Source organism: Hemicordylus capensis, chromosome 1 (genome assembly GCF_027244095.1).
Source record: "Hemicordylus capensis ecotype Gifberg chromosome 1, rHemCap1.1.pri, whole genome shotgun sequence".
Taxonomy (NCBI): Eukaryota; Metazoa; Chordata; class Lepidosauria; order Squamata; family Cordylidae; genus Hemicordylus; species Hemicordylus capensis.
The window spans coordinates 324,311,367-324,331,654 of record NC_069657.1 but is presented as its reverse complement, the minus strand read 5'-3'; the positions used below and the strand labels follow the sequence as shown (position 1 = coordinate 324,331,654).

Sequence of the window (20,288 nt, the reverse complement as noted above, 5' to 3'; positions counted from 1 at the left end):
CTGTTACTTCTTCTGAGAGCAATAAGATGACCCCCCTTAGCATATTTAGCTTTGCATTTAACACACACTGAGCCAGCATTTAATATATATTGAGCTTATTGACATGTGTGATATGCTCTTATTAGCTTGATGTCTTAGAAACTTCAGGATGTGAAATTCAGGAATTATATACTTCTAACCAAACATTGATCTGAATATTGCTACCTAATTGTCCCATACTTAGCTTGCCACACTTGTATACACATTCTTTGTGGCTTAATATAAAGCATTTATTTCAAATCAGCTATAGAGGTGGCTATTTTTTTTTAGCTGTCTTAATGAATCTGAAGGAAACTGCTTGCTTTAGCTGTACAAACGCATAGCACTTGTCTCTTTCTGCCACCAACCCACTATTCAGAAAATATCTTGAAAGTATAACATTTGACTTAAGATCAGTGGCAACATATCCTAGTAACCTGTGAGTGCAGTCTAGATCCTATTTAAATTAGCAGGGAAATTGCTGTTGATTACAATAGGACTGGGTTGCATTATGTATATTTTATTTAATTAATAAGGCAACCTATCACTATACCCCTGCTAACTGGGCAAAGAGGCACCTTTTACCGTGGTGATTCTCTTTATTTAGCAGGGGGAGAGTAACTGGCCCTATCCACCCCCAGCACAGTACTTCCAGTGACTGTTGCTGGTGTGTGTCTTATGTTTCTTTTTAGAATGTGAGCCCTTTGGGGACAGGGAGCCATCTTATTTGTTGTTTCTCTTTGTAAACCACCCTGAGCCATTTTTGGAAGGGCGGTATAGAAATCGAATTATTATTATTATTATATTCAGTATTACAGCACACCATCAATACATGCCACTGATGTAATCTAATTTTTAATATATGCTTTATCATCTATTTTGCATACGTTTTCCCCACCCCAGCTTGAAATGATGTTATCCTGAATGTGTTCACTAACTTGCATTCTGGTATCCCAAATTTCAAGGCAGATATTGCATTGCAAATATATTTTACATTTTTGTACCTCTTTGACAATAGTTTGAGGGGCTGAGCTGATGTTCAACTTGACATGTAGAATTGAACTGTGCCTTGAATGTTTGTTCCACACTTCATGCCAAGATTTTATGTTCAATGGAATTAGCGCATAACAAACAAGTGGAATGTCAAACAGAAGAGCTGAACCAAGGTTCTTGTTTTGCTCAGCAAACACTATCATGAGTAAAGCAGCAGAAACACTGTAGGCTTAATGATGGAGGAGGAGCAGAAAATAAATTTGTGACGTTCATTTTCATTATCTTGAGACTTGTAATATCTGTCGGCATTCTCTAACTGAATAGTTGTTTGTTTTTTTGTAGCGGGGAGGAGGGAGGGATCTTTAACATAAAGCTTTAGAATTTGTAAAAGAAAAGTATTGTGGAATGAGGCTTCTAGTGTAATCTAAATGCAGTGCTTTTTTAAAAAAAGTGTTGAAAACATGTATTGATGCTGATTAAATCTTGAAGGTACCTTGATGTTACCTATACTTATTTAGAAGCAAATTCCCTTAGTTGGTGAAATTCTCCTCCAATATGCTTAAATTATCGAGTTGTCTCTCCCCTCTATAGGTGAGAAATATGATTGATCTGCTTAATTTATTTTTATATTCTTACAGATACTAGAATGTGAATTCTATCTCTTAGAATTAATGGTAAGTTCTTGTATTCACTTACTATCACATCAGTTTAATTTGGTAGCAAGAAGATGCTGCCTTGAATATATGAAAGGTGCCATCCATTGGGTTTTCATTCACCTTTTCCAGTTAAATATTTTAATGTTTTTATCTCTTTATTACCTCCTGGCATCATGACTGAGGAGATAACTCTGGCAAACCAGTCTGCCACGGACGGCTCGATTTGGTTTGATTGTGGACCAGCCCACCTCTCCTGGAGGCTGGTCTGGTTTGTGGTGGACTCGTTCACTGTTGAACGGTTCATGCATACCCCTAATTTGGCAAGATTTTGGTTCACTTGGTATTGTTTAATAACAGTTTTTAATAGGTTTGTGAGCAAATGTGTCATTTGGTGTCTCTAAGGAAAAAAGATGTTGACAGACTGCCAGTAAGTCTATGGAGGAATAGTCTAGGGAGAGTGTTGCCCTCATTTTGACAGAACAAGGGTGCTGTAACACTGACACTGTGATAGAACTATAATTCTTTTAATGTACATTAATGACAATGAGTTTTGTACTGTAACTTTTTGATTCTTTTTTTCTTAAATCTAGGACTGCTGTTTGATAGTGTATCATCCCTACAGACCTCTTCTCCAGTATGTGCAGGATATGGGCCAAGAAGACATGCTGCTGCCCCTTGCATGGTAATAATTTTAACATGCTTCACATGAATAAGAGTGAAAGATTAAAGAAAACAATGTAAAGACATGTACCCAGGAATTGACACTAGTTTTAATATGCCTGGAAAAATGCATGAAACTGTAGAGTTTGATTGTTTTAGATATAGGATATGCCATTATAGAATACATCCAAGCCAAACAAGTAGTAATTGGATACCATGATTACTAAACCTGCCTCTCTGCGTGAAATACAGTATCATTAGGTCTCTGAATACAGCTGTATTGGTCCTCGCCCCCCCCCCCCACCAAAATTGAATCAGTGTTTCAAATAGAAAATGATATAGGGATATAGATGGAAATGTCTCCCTGCTCAGATACCCAAACACCCTGATTTCACACAGTACATAAATCTTTATAGCAAAAGTGAGTCTACGTCTCTGTGTCATGTGTTGTTTTTTTGCTGCCCTGATGTGGAGTCATAAATGACAGCATGCTGATCTGTTGCTTTTGTTTGTGCAGGAGGATAGTGAATGACACCTATAGAACTGATCTCTGTCTGCTGTACCCTCCTTTCATGATAGCTCTAGGTAGGTAACATGTTAAAAGTACTTTATCACTGTTTGAATTGGAAAGGTTTTTTGTGTAATATTCCATCAGTGGCCATCTTCAGAGAAATTCTAGTATTGATATATCTGCCTCTACTATTTCCATTTCTGAAATGCTTTTGATAGTGCAGATGTATCGTAAGAAAAAAGTCTTATTAATCTGGGAAACTAAACATAAAATGTCTGTCTTATAAGTGTGACCATGTGAGAGATTTGGAATGGTATAATGGTAACATCCAGCTTTTAAGAGGGAGACAGTAGTACAGAGAACATGTTCTGAAAATGTCCTTTGCCATTTCTGGGGTTTTCCTCATTTTGCAAAAATTGTAGATAACCCTACATATACAACCTCTGCTTATTTTGCAGCTTGCCTACATGTAGCTTGTGTTGTCCAACAGAAGGATGCTAGACAGTGGTTTGCTGAGCTCTCTGTTGATATGGAGAAGGTAAGTTAAAAGTTCTTTATACATCTGTAACTACAATAGTAAAGACCCTGGAGAATGTGCATGGTAGCCATGTATTTCATGTAGTGATACCATTATTTATTTGCATTTATATCCTGCTCTTCCTCCAAAGAGCTCAGAGTGGTATACATGGTTATGTATGTTCTCACAACAGCACTGCAAGAAATGTTAGGCTGAGAGATTGGTATTTGGCCCAGAGTCACCCAGTGAATTTCATGGCTGAGGAGAGATTTGAACTTGGTCTCCCTAGCCCTAGTCCAATACCCTAACCACTACACCACTGTTTAGGGTAAGATTTGTATGCTGAAGAGTTCTTATTGGGCCAGCATTTGTTGGTAAGAAATTGAACACAGAACGCATATACAAAACCTTTTAACTGGAATTAGAAAGCCACAGATGACCTAGAGCAAGAACTGAAAATGGCTAGGATTCTCTAAATGGCAGTAAAACAGGTTAAAATCAATTCCAATTGTAACCATTCACTCAGAACGCATTGCCTTCAGACAGAGCAACTTCCAAGGAAGCATGCTTAGGATTCAATCCAGTATTGTTGCAGCTTTGTGCACAATGTAAATGAGTAATTCATGGACTGATATAAACCAAAAGCAAGGGGGAAGGGCCTAAATTAATTACTGTTGCACTAGTTTTCTAGTTCTCTAGGTATTGTGTAGACCAAGGTTTCACTCTAACAAAGTGTGTGTTAGCACCATTTCCCCATTCAGCAACAGTTATGTTATGGAGGCCCACTTTATTTATTGTTTGTTTTTATTGGTTAAATTTCTGTACTGTCTCTCATTTAAACAATCTCAAGGCAGTTCATACAAAAATTAAAACAAGACTACAAAAATTACACAATTAATATATTAGCTAGAATATAAAAATACAACTCTGATTAAAAGATTAAAAAACCAAGCGCAATATAGCCATAAAACATACAAAGCAGCAGCAATAGAAACAATCATATAAAAGTCTGGGTAAAAAGCCAAGATTTCCCATGCTTTCTAAAAACTGTGATGGAGACTGAGGAATAGATGGCTACTGGGAAAGCATTCCAGAGTCTGGGGGCAGCAACTGAGAAGGCTCTGTCCTGCGTGCACGGCAGTCAAGCCTCCCTCATTGTTGGCACCCGGAGCAGAGCCCCCTCAGACTACCTTGTCAAGCGGGCAGCTGCCCTTGGGAGCAGGCAATCCCTCAATACCCCCAAGCTGCGTACTTGCTCTCTCAAGGGGATTGCAACTCCATCCATAGAATCTCCTCAACCTGATTGGCTCTCCTACTGACCAACATTACTTCTGTCTTGACCAGATTCAGTCTCAGTTTATTTAGCCCACATCCAACCCATAACAGCCTCCAACCCCCATTTCAGGACATCCACTGCCTCCCTAGGATCAGGTGACAAGGAGAGAGATTGCTGAGTGTCGTCGTCATATTGCTGACAACTCAGTCCAAGTCCCTGGATGACCTCTCCCAGCAGTTTCATGTAGATGTTAAACAGCATGGGGGACAAAACCGAACCCTGCATGACCCCAAAGGCCAGTAGCTATGGAGCCAAGCAGTAGTCTCCCAGTACCACCTTCTGGACCCTCCCTCTAAGAAAGGACTGAAGCCACTCCAAAGCAGTACCTCTAATTCCTATAATCGAGAGGCAGTCCAGAAGGATACCATGGTTAATGGTATTGAATGCTGCTGAGAGGTTCAGCAGAACCAACAGGGATGCAAGTATATGGATTGCCTATATGTAAAGGGTTTATTTGTCTTAAAACCCTCCCCTGTCCACTTTACAGCTCTTTGGCCACTAATCACTAGTTATCAGTAATATTAAATCACCCTTGAGTCTAATCCCTCTTGTAGTGGGTGGTAATAAGGCATGGGTGTACTTTCAGTCACTGGTAAAATATAGGAGTTCAGTTATATATTGTAAAAAAAACCAAACTTTTATTCAGTTTTTCAATCAGCTGTTAAAGATTGAAATAAAAAGGGAAAAATAAATACTGTAATATACTGAAGAGGTCGAATGGAGGGAAGTAAGAAGTGGGGTCCCCCAGGGGTCAGTACAGGTACCAGTGATCTTTAATTTTTTCATAAATGATCTAGAAGTTAGGGTAAGCAGTAAAGTGGCTAAATTTGCAGATGACATTAAACTATTTATGGTAGTGAAATTCAAAACAAATTGTGAAAAGCTCCAAAAGGATCTCTCCAAACAGGATGAGTGGGTAACAAAATGGCAAATGCGGTTCAGTGTAAGCAAGTGTAAAGTGATGTATATTGGGGTAAAAAAACTCAACTTCACACATATGCTGATAAGATATGAGCTGTCAGTGACTGTCCAGGACCGAGATCTTGGGGTCGTGGTGGACAGCTCATTGAAAGTGTCGACTCAGTGCTCAGCAGCTGTGAAAAAGACAAATTCTAGGCTAGGAATCATTAGGAAGGGGATTGAAAATAAAATATCATAATGCCCTTATACAAATCTGTGGTGCGGCCACATTTGGAGTACTGCACACAATTCTGGTCACTGTATCTTAACAAGGACATTGTAGAACTGGAAAAGGTGCAGAAGAGGATAACCAAGATGAAAAGGGGCCTGGAACACCTTTCTTATGAGGCAAGGCTACAGCTTTTTAGCTGGATGGGGCTTTTTAGCTTGGATAAGAGACGATTATATATTTTTGTTTAGATTTTAGAAATAATCAGGGTTATCTTGAAACTGTATGAACAATGGAAGAACTTTGACGAAAGGAAAGAAATGGCTACTATTCTTAGTAAGATGCCTAAACCAAAACCACCTCCAAACAGGTAGGTGTCTTCAAAATTGTGTGTATACTATGGTTGTGTAGTAGTAGTAGTAGTAGTAGTAGTAGCAGTAGTAGTAGTAGTAGTAGCAATGAGGAGAAAAATCTCGAATTGGGCTTATCAACAGTTACAGTTCTAGCCCACCCTTCCTCTAAGGAGTTCAGCATATGAAGTCCTCCCTGCCGTTTTATCCTTGCAACAACACTGTGAGGTAGGTTAGACTGAGAACGAGCCTTGGCTCAAGGTCAACCCATGAGCTTCATGGCTGAGGGTCTCCCTCACTCCCCCCCCCAAAAAAACCTACTACTTGTGGTGTTTAGGCTCCATGGATTTCTCCTCCCTCTAGTATCCTCCTCAATGTTTTAGATACACGTTGACATATTACCACTTCCCCAGACCTAGCTCCCTCCCCCTCCTTCACTTTCTATTCTTTCACTTCTCCAGCATTAAAACACAGAGTTTTAGCAATATTTCTGTGGTTATATTTATCCCGCTCTTCCTCTAAGGAGCCCAGAGTGGTGTAATGCATACTTAGGTTTCTCCTCACAACAACCCTGTGAAGTAGGTTAGGCTGAGAGAGAAGTGACTGGTCCAGAGTCACCCAGCAAGTCTCATGGCTGAATGGGGATTTGAACTCGGGTCTCCCCGGTTCTAGTCCAGCACTCTAACCACTACACCACGCTGGCTCTTGCTGGTTCTGCCTGGTTTTGCTGTGGGCTATGAAGAGGGTTTAGCCTTCAGTCTTATTGATATGTGTCTGCACTATTCTTCTTTACTTTATGAAATTACCTAATGTAAATGTCTTAATTGTGTGGCAATCTCTACATGTTGCCTGAGCCAACAGGGACTGCCACAACCTGACTCAAGGGGTAATATCCTAAGGTGATGTTTCACAAATTGAAGATTCTTTGTTCACACAAGAAGATTTTGTTGTGCCCTCAAAAAATCTGAGGGTTTGTTTCTTAAAACAAACACATACACCCTGCCCTCCTCATCTTGTGCCCTCAAAAAATCTGATCCAGAGGCTTGTAATAGGTTGGCCTGTGGCCTGGGCTGTTTCAGCAGAAATTATCCTTTCTCTTGCACAAGCAGAATGTCCTCTGTTCACAGAACACCTTAGAATACAATCCAATGTGTGAGTGACATAGTATGGCCTCTAACAAGCTCTGGGGCAGGGATGTGCACGGACTGGTCCAGAGGCCATTATAGAAGCCTCCAAACTGGTTCGAATGTGGGCCAGTCCGGCGCCGGGTTGTGTGTGTCTCCCTTTAAGGGTGGGGTTTTTTGCACTTACCCCTCCTGCCGCTTTCCCCCCACTGGTGCTCCGTTTTGTGGAAAGGTTTTTGGGGTGGCAGCGTTCCTCCCTGCTGCCCCTGCCCCCATTGTCCGGAAATACCAGAAGAAGCAGTTGTGCATGTGCCCGCCGCAGTGCATGCATGCCGCATGCACACGCTGTGGGTGCGACGTGCGCATGCAACGTACGATGTGTGCGGTGGGCACGCAGTGGCAGGCACACGCACAACCGCTACTTCCGGTATTTCCAGACAACGATGGGGGCAGGGGTGGCAGGGAGGAACGCTGCCATCCCAAAAACGTTTCCACAATACGGAGCGCCGGCAGGGGGAAAGCGGCGAGAGGGGTAAGTGCAAACCCCACCACCCTTAAAGGGAGACCCCCGCCGGCGCCAGACCACACCTCTGCGGTTCTGTGCACATCCCTACAAGACAGAAATGGAAGCAGTGGATTTTTTGCCCTCATGAGCAAAGGGGAACATGTGAGCATGAACTCATGCTAGTAACACTCGACCTTGGTTTAGCGTTTCATCTGAAGCTCCTAGCTGTTGTTTGTGCTGTGTCTTTCCCTGAAGTGTGTCGCTTGGTTCTTGCTGTAACAGCTACAGCTGTTTGCTCTGCAGGTATATTTCTGTGGCCCACATTCTTCCTTGTTGTAGCCATAATATTCTGAATTTACATAGGTTTACCTGTAAAGGGCTGCACTACTGTGATTGTGGGTAGGTTTTAGGCAACCTGGTCCCATGTAATTCTGGTTATGAATCTGGCAATAATCTGCATGGGCTAAGTTCTACACTTAAATCACATTTTGTATAAACCAGGTGCAAATTAACATGCAAGCAACTACACTTCTCTGTATCAAGCAGCAGTTAACAGCAGTAGGTGAAAGCATGAAAAAAAGCAGTGAGGCCTCAGAAATCAGAAAAAGCTTCTTTCCCTCAAGGTTGTGATTTAGCAATAGCAATAGCACTTACATTTATATACCGCTCTATAGCCGGAGCTCTCTAAGCGGTTTACAATGATTTAGCATATTGCCCCCAACAGTCTGGGTACTCATTTTACCGACCTCAGAAGGATGGAAGGCTGAGTCAACCCTGAGCCCCTGGCCAGGATTGAACTTGTAACCTTCTGGTTACAGGGCAGCAGTTTTACCACTGCGCCACCAGGGGCTCATTTAAGCAGGTCTCGCAACTTGAAGGAACATTTTAAAGGCAATTACCCTGATTCCATTTGCCTAATCAATTTTCACTTAAGCTGCTTTTTACTGAGCCAGACCATTCGTTCCTTTAGTTTAGTACTGTGTACACTGACTAGCAATGATGCTCTGGTTTCACACAAAAAAATTTCCCAGCCTTGGTTGGAAATGCTAAGGATTAAAGCTGGGACGCTCTACATGCAAAATATGTGCTCTGCCACTGAGCTGTGGCCCCGTTACACAAGCTCCCTCAATTGTCCTCAAGTGTATGCTCACATGAGTAAACTTAATTTGGGAGTTGTGGGATGATAGAACTTAGTCATGGTAACTTTTCTGATCATGGAAGCTTCAAACAGTATTTTGAAGAGTCTGGAAGCTTCCCTAGCAAAGATGATCACCTGGCTTACATGTTTCATTCAGATATGCCTTTGTGGTCTGCACTATCAACTTAAGTTTGTCCTGATCTGTGAGCTGAGTAACTGATATTATGGAATGGTTTGAGGGTGCACGATACCTGTTCATTATTAAAGCCAAGAATATTTTTGTTTAGTCTATACATGGATGAGAGAGTCTATACACTGCTCTGAGCTGTCCAAAGGAAGAATGGGCTATAAGTAAAATGCATGTATTCATGTTTGTCTGTATTCTATTATGCATATAGTTGGTGGACTAATTAATACAATTCTGATTGACTGATATTCATGTCTGTTTTACTCCAAACAGTGAAGGTGACCAAGGTCCAAACGGAAGTCAAAATTCTAGCTACAGCCAGTCTTAAGACATTCCAAAGACAGTCATTGTGGACCACTTTGAATTCAGACATGTTTGGAACTTTCTTATGTGGACGACATGGACATAAGGTTTCCAAAATGTCTTTTCAGAAAGAACTTGAAGAACGTTTCTGTCAAGCATATTGAAAGCTTTTCCTTAAACGCACACCGATTTGAACTGTGGCGCAAACACATGATAACAAAACTTCTCATCCTCCAAACAAGTCAAAAGACTTGGATAAATTCGGGGGTGGGTGGGTGTAAAAATCACTTCATTGTGGAGAGAGCTCAGTACTTTGGTTTTGGGAATTGGGAAATAGTAAAGAGTTTGGGGAAATGTGTAAGCCTGGAGCTAGTGAGTATGATTCAATCATTATTACCCCCAATATTCATTGAACCACAGGAGGTGGCTTGAAATGTATGAGAAATCCTAATTTACCAGGTGTATACTATATGAATGACAGTGGATATTGTCTAAGAGGGAGAATGCAGTTCTTCAGTAAATGTCTGGGGAAACTGTTCTTTAGGTCTGAGGAAGAAACATTGCGTTCCTTGACTGAACTTAAAGAAGATGCTCTAAGCCAGTACCTATTGGAATTGGGAATCAAGGATACCTCCTCCCCCCCGCCAGTGCAATATGTTTAATGCAAGCTGTATGGAAGAACACTTCACCCTTTTAAAATGCTAAACTTTTAAGAATGTACAAACTAACTACTGCAAGTCAAACTTTGCAATCTAATCAAGTTGAAAAGTACACAGCTAAAAACATATTTGAGGCTGTGATTATGGATATGTTGTATGCGAGAAGTCTTGCCTTCATTGTAGGGATGTGCTGAAATGTGATTCGGCTGTCCAAATGGTGGCCACCTCCCTTTAAATTCAAGGGCTTTCACAGCCCCTTTAGAGTGGAGTAGAGGAGGTTTGTACCTGCTCCTCTTCAACTTGCCGCCATTCCGGCGCTGCCCCCAGCTATGCCTGTGTGCCCACCTCCTAGCTGTCCCTGCATGGTGCCATCACAGACAGGGCCTCTATGCATGCACAGTGGGCATAGCTGGGGGGAGAACCGGGATGGTGGCAAACGGAGGAGCAAGTACAGACCTGCTCTCCTCCACTTTAAAGGGGCTGTGAAAACCCTTGAATTTAGAGGGAGGTGCCCACAATTCAGACAGCCGAATCACATTTCGGCACATCCCTACTTCATTGTTGCTATGAATTATGTTAGAGGTTTATAGAGAAAACACAAAATATTCAGATGAGACTAGATCTGACTCCACAATAAAGTATTTATTATAAATTACTGTAAGAAGAATTTAAATAGACAGGCTCAATGGATAGGTTCTCTTCAAAATATAAACTAGAGGGCCATATCCTGTGATATTTTCTTGGGCAGACCTTCCACTGAACATGGGATTTGGTCCAAAGCCCTTAAATTTTAAATGAACAGATGGTGCATTGCATAATGAAATAAGTGTTTGCTTCCTACCCTAAAACAAAATTCAAACATGTCTGGATTTCAGTCTAAAGTCTTCTTTTCATCCCAGAGAACAACACATTATACTGGTATAAAAAAGGAGTGTTGATTTGAAAAGCCTTGTCATATGGTGCTTGTTCTAAAACTTGATTTATAAGGGCAGCATTATCTGCCTCTACTTGATCTGTCATTTAATTAAGTGTAACCAAAGTGTTTTTGTATGCAAATGCTTGGGCTCTTTGCACTTAACTATTGAAGTTATTTTTATAAAGTGTGTTTGGATACTGTCTATTACAAAACACTTCTGTGAGGAGTGATGTGTTCTGGCCTTCTCATTCCCTTTATTTGTTCAGCTTATTTTGATGATGCTTCTGATTTTGTTCCACACCCTTACTAACATCGGCTGAAGGAAAACCTTGTCCTTAGTCTCTTGGTAGTTAATTTTGTTCCCTCTTGATTTGTGATATGGACTAGCTGGGTAGGAATAAAATAAATGCAAGTTAACAACTTTGTCTAATTTTTATTCCAAAACTTAATATGGACTGTGTACGTCAAGATATTACACAAGTGTATAAAAACAAAGAATAGAATCCCACTCCACTAAAAATGGAAGTAGATTGCCTCCTTGATTTAACTGTGGTTTGTTGTGATTATTGGGTTGTGCAGATAACGTAGAAGTTGGGCTGTTCTTGGATTATTTCTTCCTGCTTGGACAAAAGCTATGGTTATAGCTTCACATAGATGTCTAGGATCAGACTGCAAAAAAATTAATATCAACAATGATTTTGATAAATGCAAGACAAGGCAATCTCTACAACCCAGATAAACTTGTGAGCTCGTTCCATATACAGCAAGAATTACTGGGGAAATTAGCTAAAACTGTTGAAGGCTTTCCTGCTCATGTCAAATCACTTGTTTTAAATATACAATGTTCATCTGAAATCATGATTAAAGAGATACAAGAAGTTCATTCCAGTGTACATCAGTTGGCAGATTTAATTCTGTAATAGTTTTACCTTCTTACTATCATGAACTATTGCAATTGTTAATGTCAAAGTAGAATTGTTTAATTGAACATTTTTATTCTTTGATTTGACAGTCGGGGGGGGAGGGGATATGCCCTTAATACTGAAGTATGAAGATATGAAATTTCATTCCCCCTCTCCCCACATCATCTTCTAACAAAACCAATAACATTTTTTTAAGTCCCTAAATATGTAGACAGTTAATTGGTACTAGCCTCAGCCTTGTGCAGTTTCAGGATGCTGAAAGGTTTTATTCCAAAAGTCATATTTTCTCTGTGGATTCATACACTGCCCATTCTTCGAAGCCCCCAGCATACTCCTGAGCTCTGAAAGCATACAAGTTAATTTCAGTAGCACTTCTCACTGCAAAAAGTGGTTCACAATTTTTAATTATCTTCCTAGAGCATCCTAAGAATCTAGAGTAGATTGATTTCCCCAGAACCATTTCAAGTATATAATGGATCTAATCCCAAAACACTGATGCAGACTTCTAATCAGATGTCAAAATAGAGGAATTCTGGTATCCTCCTCAAGCAATATGCAAAAGCATGAGCTACAGAATTCTTTAAAACAAACATCTTAGTTTTTCAAACAGATAACGAGGCTATTCCCACGATCACTGGGAAGCGGGCTAAGCTCCCTTAGCCCGCTTCCCAGTGATCGTGGGAATCACCGGGCTCGCAGGCAAGCCTGGTGTGCCCAAAGTGGCTAGCCCATCTAATACTCCCTCATAAATGAGGTTAATGGAGCAAACACTCAGCTAACCTCATTTCTTTGCTCTTGTGTCGCCGTGGCGATACATGAGCAGACCCCTGACCGGGAGGGTCTCCAGGATGCCCCGTGCACTTGCCCGGGGCATCCTGGGACTTCTGGGGGCTAGGTAGCCCCCAATCCCTGCAGCCTCTGCCAGCTCCGTGATGGAGCCGGCAGTCATGTGGGCGGCCAAGCTGGCTGTCCCAGGGCTGCTCTTCAGTCATCTGTGGGGAGAGTGGGCTAAGCCTGCTCTCTTCGCAGACCCAACAGAAGCTCTTCTCACGAATCGTGAGAAGAGCTTCATTGTATTATTGACTGAAAGAACTGTCAGATTAAATCATGCTGCTTCAGCTTATTTGGGTTACAGCCAAGTGTTAGTAAAAGAGGAACATTAAGGATGTGTCCAGACTTGGTTGAATTGCATCATTCCCAGTTCCTCATTTCAGATACACCTCTGAAATTCAGCTAAGGTTCAATTTGGCCTAACAAACTAACTTTTGTAACCAAAGTTTATAGTTGGCTTGCTTTTATCTGCACTTCAGTTCACCATTGTGTTGTGTCCAAAATGACCTGGTGGTTTATTCTGGGCTTCTTGCAAGAGCTCTGCCTCACCCACAGAGATGACAGCGCAGAACAGCTGAGAAGCAGCCTCTCCATGGTTTTTTTCTCTGCGGACGTTCAGGTGAAACCTGAATAGTGACTACTAACATCACCACTACCATTAGTGGTCTGCAAGAGCAACTCTCCTATACTGTTGCATGCTGGGCACAGACATTGACACAGGAGCCAAAGGCAAGCTGTGAGCGGCTTTCTGTGTTGGGATACCGTGGGCCAGTGGCGTCCTTTCCCTCTAACCTAACTATTACAAGAAAGCTGCTGCCTGCCTGTTCTCGTACAGCTGCAACACAGCTAGGCTTAGACCAGCCGAGAGCAGCTGAGCATGGACAAAAAGAGTCAAAGCAGCTCATGCAGCTTTTCCACACCAAGCTGGCAATCAGTGGTAAGGGTGGGAATGATGGGATGAAGCACTGCCAGGAGTTGGGCAGCATTGGAACTCTGGGATTGTGTTTAGGAAAAAACTGGGAGAGGGGAGGTGCCAAACAAACCAGCAGCAGCCCAAGCAAACCAAGCTGTTGCTGATTGTGGAGCGAATCTCTGCTTGTTTGTAGAAGCTCAGTTAAAATAAAATTTGGCTTCATGGCTCCCTAAATGTAAAACTTTATCACTAACAAACTGTTAACCCTCTTGATGTGAGGTATTAAGGAAAGGTCATTAAGACAAGTCCACAGCAGAGTTTCTGCAAGGCCTGTGGGGAACATGACACTTATTTGGTTACAATGGAATTTGGTTCAAGGGGGAAACGTGCAAAATGTCAGGTCGCAATTTGTTTACTTTTGTAGGTTCTTTCTCGAGGAAGCTCTTTTGCTAAAGGTGTCACGGTTCAAGTGTGTCTAGGAGAGAAGACGTGTTAGTAAATATACTACTCCTTTCGCAAGGTTGCCTTCACTGAATATCCAAGGTCTTTCTTGTTCAGACACTGGCTGACATCCTGACTAACAGTGCATTGGGAGTGCTTCTGAAGAGCTTCACTCCAGACCAGTACTGCACCAGTACTTGTACAAAGGGTACAGAGTGCTTCCTGGGAAAGGAGAGTTTGCTGATGTTTGCTTTCACCACCGAGCCAGCTGTGAGCTGAGTTAGATGAACTTTAATGAAGCACTGGTGCTTCATTAGTCAGGATATCGGCCACTGTCTCTCTATTCATTCTCCCGAGTCAGCTAGGTTTGCTAGCTATTACATTCTTTCTAAACATTACAGGAAAGCTTTTGTTCATACCAAGAGTCTACCTCCCTGCCCCCCAATAATAGTTCTTTCTCCCCAGCTCCAACTTTAGTAGTGGCTTTATGACTATCAACTGCTAAGAAAAGAAACAGCTGAGTTTATCATGGGGCATGAGAAGCCCCACCAAGTTCAATTGTGCTTACCCAAGTAAGAGTCAGTGGTTTGCAGCCTAAGTGCCTAACATGCTTAGACAGCCATTTTCAGATTAATGTCGCACAATGTGAATATTGTGGGTTTTTTTGCCGCATTAGTTCATTCTGAACAGCACCACCTCATAACAAAAGGCTTGGAGAATACTGTATGTCCTTGTATGTCTTAATATCCAACCATTTGTCAGGCGAGATCTATCTACATTTTTAAGATTTCAGAGCAGGCTGGTCGGCCAGCTTGCATCAACATGCATATATAACATGTCTTGTTTTTATCACTTCTGCCTAATGAAATACCTGTGGTATTCCAAAACACATAAACCAACGGAACTAGATCTAAAAAAATCGTGCATGACCAGTCCTACTAGAACTAGCCTGAATTGTGCACTAAAGTAGTATTTAGTTCAACTGTTTTCAGTTTTAACTGAGAATTCAGCACCACCATAGAGGGTGACAAAATTCCAGTCCACTTCATTTGTGCTAGGCCTAGATCTTCAGACAGCAATAAGTTACTTCAGAAACGCAGAATTTAAATCTCTTGAATAAAAGCTATTTATTGAGTATATTTCAGAATGGATCATCAACACAAATGCTAATTTTCTTCTCTGAAATGACTTCACCTCTGCTTTAAGTCTATTCTAGAATAAGGCTTCTACAGAGCTAAAGCTGCTCCTTTTTTAACCAAGATTAAACTGTCCTATAAAATCCTTTCTTGGGTATGTATACTCACTGGCTGAAACCCAGATTCTTTGCAGCAGCTAGAGCTTCCTTGCTTCTCACTCCTGCCATACAGGAAAAGACTATATGGTCTGATTTAGAAGGCATATCTTGATTGTATCTCTCTTTAAAATGTACAGGGTCCATCTGTAAAGCTTCCACAACTTCACCCACTGCAAAAAAAATAATTCACTATTGATTTAATCAGTTCATGTGTTCAGAGATGGTCACTGTGAAATACACAAGAGTACAAATTGTGGTAAAAAGGCAGATCATGTTGTCTTATTGTCTGTGACCTTGCCTCAGTGAAAGGCATAAACAGCAAACCTTGTTTCTCCCTCCATCCCACTCAGTAACAGCAAATGTGCAACTTACATGGAATGCTGATTGACCCTGGGATTTTTCCATAGTCCTTAACTTCCCATTTCTCTCTAACATCAATTAGCAAAATGGCCCTAGATTCCAGCAAGTCCTTGAGCTCCTCATAGGAGACAGCATGATCCTCAGCAGTACAAAAGTTGCAAACACTTGCTCTTCCTGTGTTTAGATCTGTAAAGAAAAAGAAAAAGTATCCCACAACAAGTGGGATTGATTTCTGAATTAAGGTTCCTCAAATGTGGACACCAGCCAATTTTTAACATGGCCAATGAAACAGTAATTTGATCCATTGATTTGAATAGGACATGGCTCTGCTGTTACCACACCGGCAGCCACCATATCCATTCTGTGCCTTCACCTGCAGCCACAGCTAAAAGCCAGTTTGGAAATCCATGCTCCAGACAGGTGTTTGTGAGGGAATTAAGAAGGATTAACAAAATCCAGAGAAGTAGTTGTAATTATTGGGCAACATCCAGATTAAATTTCTCATTATTTGTGAGGATAAACATATCCTCTGGACTCCTCGGAGGAAGAGCAGGATATAAATGTAAAAATAAATAAATGATTACGTCCCATTGAGATTAATGGGATTTGTGTTATTTATAACCAGCTTGTCTCGTTGATTTCAATGGTGCTTAGTCATAACTAACTAGTCTGGATTTTGCCCACTAAAAATAGTAGCTCACATATTGTGCAAGCTTCCGTGCATATTGTAACATAACATGCATGCAGTTATGCAAGTATACTCTTCCACCTAATGGCTCAGTGGGGAAATGGCTTGATTACCAAGCCAGAGGTTGCCAGTTCGAATCCCCACTAGTATGAACCACATATATCGGGCAGCAGTGATATAGGAAGATGCTGGAAGGCATCATCTCATACTGTGAGGGAGGAGGCAATGGTAAACCCCTACTGTAGTCTACCAAAGACAACCACAGGGCTCTGTGGTCACCAGGAGTCGACACCGACTCAGCAGCACACTTTACCTTTACTCTTTCACTCATGTAGACATTGTGCAAATTGTGCAATAGTATACCCACTGGAAATAATGGCTGTAGTATCATAAAGCTGCCTTTGCACAATGTTTGCATGTGTGCAAGAGCACACTTGCACAACTGCATGCACACTGGATGTGGTGGTGGCTACCAGCTTAGAAGACTTTAAAAGGGGCTTAGGCAAGGACAGGTCTATCAATGACTGCTAGTTTTGATTAGGGATGTGCACAAACCTGTTTGGAGGCCCTTTTTATGGGCCTCCGAACAGGTTCAAACACTGAGTGGTTCAGAGGCTCAAAGGCGGGCAGGGGGGACAACTTTAAGGGTAGAGGAGGGTGCACTTACCCCTCCCTCCGCTTTCCCCCTACTGGTGCTCTGTTTGTAAGGACTCTGTCGGGGCGGCAGCATACCTCCCTGCCGCCCCATTCCCTCCTTGGCCAGAAGTGTCTGGAAGTGCCGGGTGCTCGCTTACTCGCCCAGTGTGCACCACTTCTGGCCTGGGACGGGGCAGCAGGGAGGTATGCTGCTGCGCTGATGGGTTTTTTACAAATGGAGCGCTGATGGGGGGGAAGCGGAGGGAGGGGTAAGTGCACCTTTCCCAAGTTGTCCCACCCCCCGCTTTCGAACCAGCCCCTGCCAGTTCCATGCACATCCCTAGTTTTGATGGCTATAAGCTATCTCCAGGCTCAGGGGCAGCTGAATATCAGTTTCAGGGAACAAAGGCAGGATGGGTATGCCTTCATATCTTGCATTTAGGCTTCCCAGAGGCATCTGGTAGGCCACTGTCAGGAGTGAAACAGGATGCTGAACTAGACAGGAGGACTTGAACATGATCCAGCAGAGCTGTTCTTAATGAAGTTTTTGCAGAATGTGAGCCAGTAAACATTACTTTTCAACAACAAAAGTTGCCAAAGTGACTTTTCTAGTATCTTTCCCCATATGAGCTGACAGAAGCCCTCCAAATTATGTGAACCTTGCATATTCCCTTTCTCTTCCCAGGATTAATGTGATCTAGACTCATGCAGTGAGCTGCAGACATCACCCTGATGCAAGATCCTTATGTCTTCCAGAAGAGTCCTACTTTCATTTTGTTTTCAGAACTCCTTGCAAGAAGCTATCATAAAAACAATCATGCTTGCTTTTGTATATTTGGCTAGGGAGCTAAATACATATTTAATCCTTTCATATTAACTTTGCCATACAAGGTACAAATGGCAATAATAATTAGCAGTGGGAGAAAGTGGCTAAGGAATTCAACAACAGGCAACTGATGGGGGAAACTGCAGCAGTGAGGCAGGCTCCAGTGAACAGTCCCCAATCTCAAATATTTCAACATCGGGACCTGTACTTGTGTTTTTGCATTCCACCCATCCATTGGTACTTATTTTTATGGTCCATATATTTATTTGTACCCCACTTCTCAACAACAAGTTCTCAAAGCAGTTTACATAGAAAAAATAGTAAGAAGTAATAGTAGGAGAAAGATAGTTCCTTGTCCTCAAAGGGCTAGCAGTTTAAAAAGAAACCCAAGAGTAGTTATAGTGCTGGACTAGGACCAGGGAGACCAGAGTTCAAATCCCCATTCAAGCCATGAAGCTCACTGGGTGACTCTGGGCCAGTCACTTCTCTCTCAGCCTAACCTACCTCACAGGGTTGATGTGAGGATAAACATCACTATGTACACTGCTCTAGGTTCCTTGGAGGAAGAGCAAGATATAAATGTAATTTTTTTAAAAAATTAATTAATACCAGCATCAGGCACCAAAGCAATGCTGTGTTGGAGTTAAACAGGGATAGTTGCATTCCCCCTGCTAACTATAAGAGTACCACACTTTAAAAGTGTCCTCTGCCCAATTGGCATGAGTTTATACAACTCTATATTGTAAGCATCCACTGCCTTAGGAGAAAAACGTTGTTGCCTCTTCCCTGGACAGCAAACAGGGAGACCCCAGAGCTGTTGAGGTCATGCCCAATTTCACTTCTTGCTCTCTTCTCTCTTTCTACTGCAGCGGTCAGCAAAGGTCCCACGTCACCCATTCAGTACACTCCTGCACTCATAGGAAATGGAAATCTAGAGCCCTTTGCAAAGACCCAATGGACCCACTTTTTAGGGTCACCAGATGCAAGAGAAGATAAGAGCATTTGCACCTTTAACCTTGTGTAGAAGAGGAAATGTCAGCAAATGCAGATGTTCTCACAAAGCACTACGCTTGCTGAAATTTTCCTTTCTACACAACTATTAAATATACAATTTATTCATTTGCAGGTGGTGTCTACAGCCTTCTCTCTACTCCGTGTACAGTTAGGTAGTGCCAGAGTTCAACCCACAAGTTAAAGCAACAAATTCCTAATGGAATTTTGTGTACATTGCATATTGGTGAGCACTCACCCTCCCAAACCTCCCTTGGAAATAACTGAAATAAGTTTAAACTGATCTGATATTCCTCTTTAATACAGTACAACCAAAAATTATTTGTATATTTTATTCAGCTTGTCACAGAGATGTGAGGATTATTCTCATTTTACAAATGGAGAACTGAGGTAATAGCAGAGCAATGTTGGGCAAGGCCAGTCACATGAGACCATAGATCCAGCACTCTAGAAACTACAGTAGATCTCGGTTTATAATGCTAAAGCCACATAGCCTAACATCCTAGTAGCTAAACCTATTGCTTAGCAATGGCCTATTTAAAGCAAGGGAGAGACTATTAAGTCGTTGGTTTGGGAACAGCTGATGCTGCAAAACTGTTGAACCTAATAGCCCATTCACATGTAATGTTGTTCACTCACACAACAAGTATACATTCTACACAGGTACAGTCATTCACATGTTATACTGAATGCAGTTACAGAAGTACATTTCCTATCCGTATCATGCATTTGAAGGGCTTGTATCCAGCTCCATCTTTAAAACTAACACAGACACAGTCATTCACACAAACACTTGTAGGACTGTACAGGCATCTGTACACTCCTGCAGCATATGTCTGAATCGGACTTAAGTCTCGTGTAAGACATCTCTGATGGGGGAGTACTGGTAGTCTCATGTAAGAACAAGTTATAAACAGATTATTTTTTTTTAAGAACGCAACTGGGTTAGAATCGAGTGCGGTTAAGCAAAGCTATTGCTCATAATTCAGCGAATACATTTACATGGTTACTGAGAGATTAGAAAGATCCCCCCACAATTCTCACGCTGCTTTCCCCACGCCCGAGTACACTTACATCCTGAATTGCAAAGAGAATCCTTGCTGGCTGCCGATTCCGACTGCCGAGGGAAGCTGTGTTGGTTGTTCCGCACGGAAAACCTCGGGCCGCTGCCCACAATTGCGGCAGTCCGCTGTGTAATTAAAAAGACTACCCAACCCAATCGCCTACGACTACCCAACATATTCCCCACCGTAGCACAGCTATCTTCTACCCGTCTCTACTCCGCCGGTCTCCTCCCACCCTTCCCGGGCTTCCCAATGTATAGTAGTCTACCGAAGTGCCTGTTCTTCCTCCAGGAGTTCAC

At 42.0% G+C, this 20,288-nt stretch overlaps 3 protein-coding genes across 7 annotated transcripts in view; 2 read left to right on the top strand and 1 right to left on the bottom strand.

The window, feature by feature from the left end:
• The window catches only part of CCNC (cyclin C), a 23,005-nt gene extending 11,110 nt beyond the window's left edge, over window positions 1-11,895 (top strand). For all 4 annotated transcript variants that reach the window (XM_053287702.1, XM_053287703.1, XM_053287704.1 and 1 more), the window contains 6 exons: window positions 1,650-1,685; window positions 2,258-2,349; window positions 2,845-2,912; window positions 3,297-3,376; window positions 6,072-6,190; window positions 9,398-11,895. In XM_053287702.1, the coding sequence (XP_053143677.1) occupies window positions 1,650-1,685; window positions 2,258-2,349; window positions 2,845-2,912; window positions 3,297-3,376; window positions 6,072-6,190; window positions 9,398-9,452 (450 nt within the window). In that variant the 3' untranslated portion in view covers window positions 9,453-11,895. The remainder of the gene's footprint in view (window positions 1-1,649; window positions 1,686-2,257; window positions 2,350-2,844; window positions 2,913-3,296; window positions 3,377-6,071; window positions 6,191-9,397) is intronic.
• TSTD3 (thiosulfate sulfurtransferase like domain containing 3) lies at window positions 11,421-20,233 on the bottom strand. Of its 2 annotated transcripts, none has more exons than XM_053287706.1 (5): window positions 20,000-20,233; window positions 15,777-15,950; window positions 15,415-15,574; window positions 12,156-12,266; window positions 11,421-11,671 (listed from the first exon to the last, which is right to left on the bottom strand). In XM_053287706.1, the coding sequence occupies exons 1-4, from the start codon at window positions 20,163-20,165 to the stop codon at window positions 12,203-12,205; spliced, it is 564 nt and encodes a 187-aa protein (XP_053143681.1). In that variant the 5' UTR covers window positions 20,166-20,233; the 3' UTR covers window positions 11,421-11,671; window positions 12,156-12,202. The 2 variants fall into 2 exon arrangements, with proteins under 2 accessions (XP_053143681.1, XP_053143682.1); XM_053287707.1 differs by lacking the exon at window positions 11,421-11,671 and adding an exon at window positions 14,086-14,144 and having other exon boundaries at window positions 12,150-12,266.
• USP45 (ubiquitin specific peptidase 45) overlaps window positions 20,205-20,288 on the top strand; it is a 99,925-nt gene continuing 99,841 nt past the window's right edge. Inside the window, exon 1 of the mRNA XM_053287696.1 lies at window positions 20,205-20,288. The gene's annotated coding sequence lies outside the window, so the exon portion shown is untranslated.

Bases quoted from the DNA above. Each gene is read 5' to 3' on its own strand.
- TSTD3 (XM_053287706.1), bottom strand. From the start codon at position 20,165: ATGTTGGGTAGTCGTAGGCGATTGGGTTGGGTAGTCTTTTTAATTACA. The intron at 15,575-15,776 runs GTAAGTTGCACA...TTTTTTTTGCAG, and splicing joins AGGGTCAATCAGCATTCCAT to TGGGTGAAGTTGTGGAAGCT. The intron at 12,267-15,414 runs GTGAGTATACAT...GTATGCTTTCAG, and splicing joins AAGAATCTGGGTTTCAGCCA to AGCTCAGGAGTATGCTGGGG.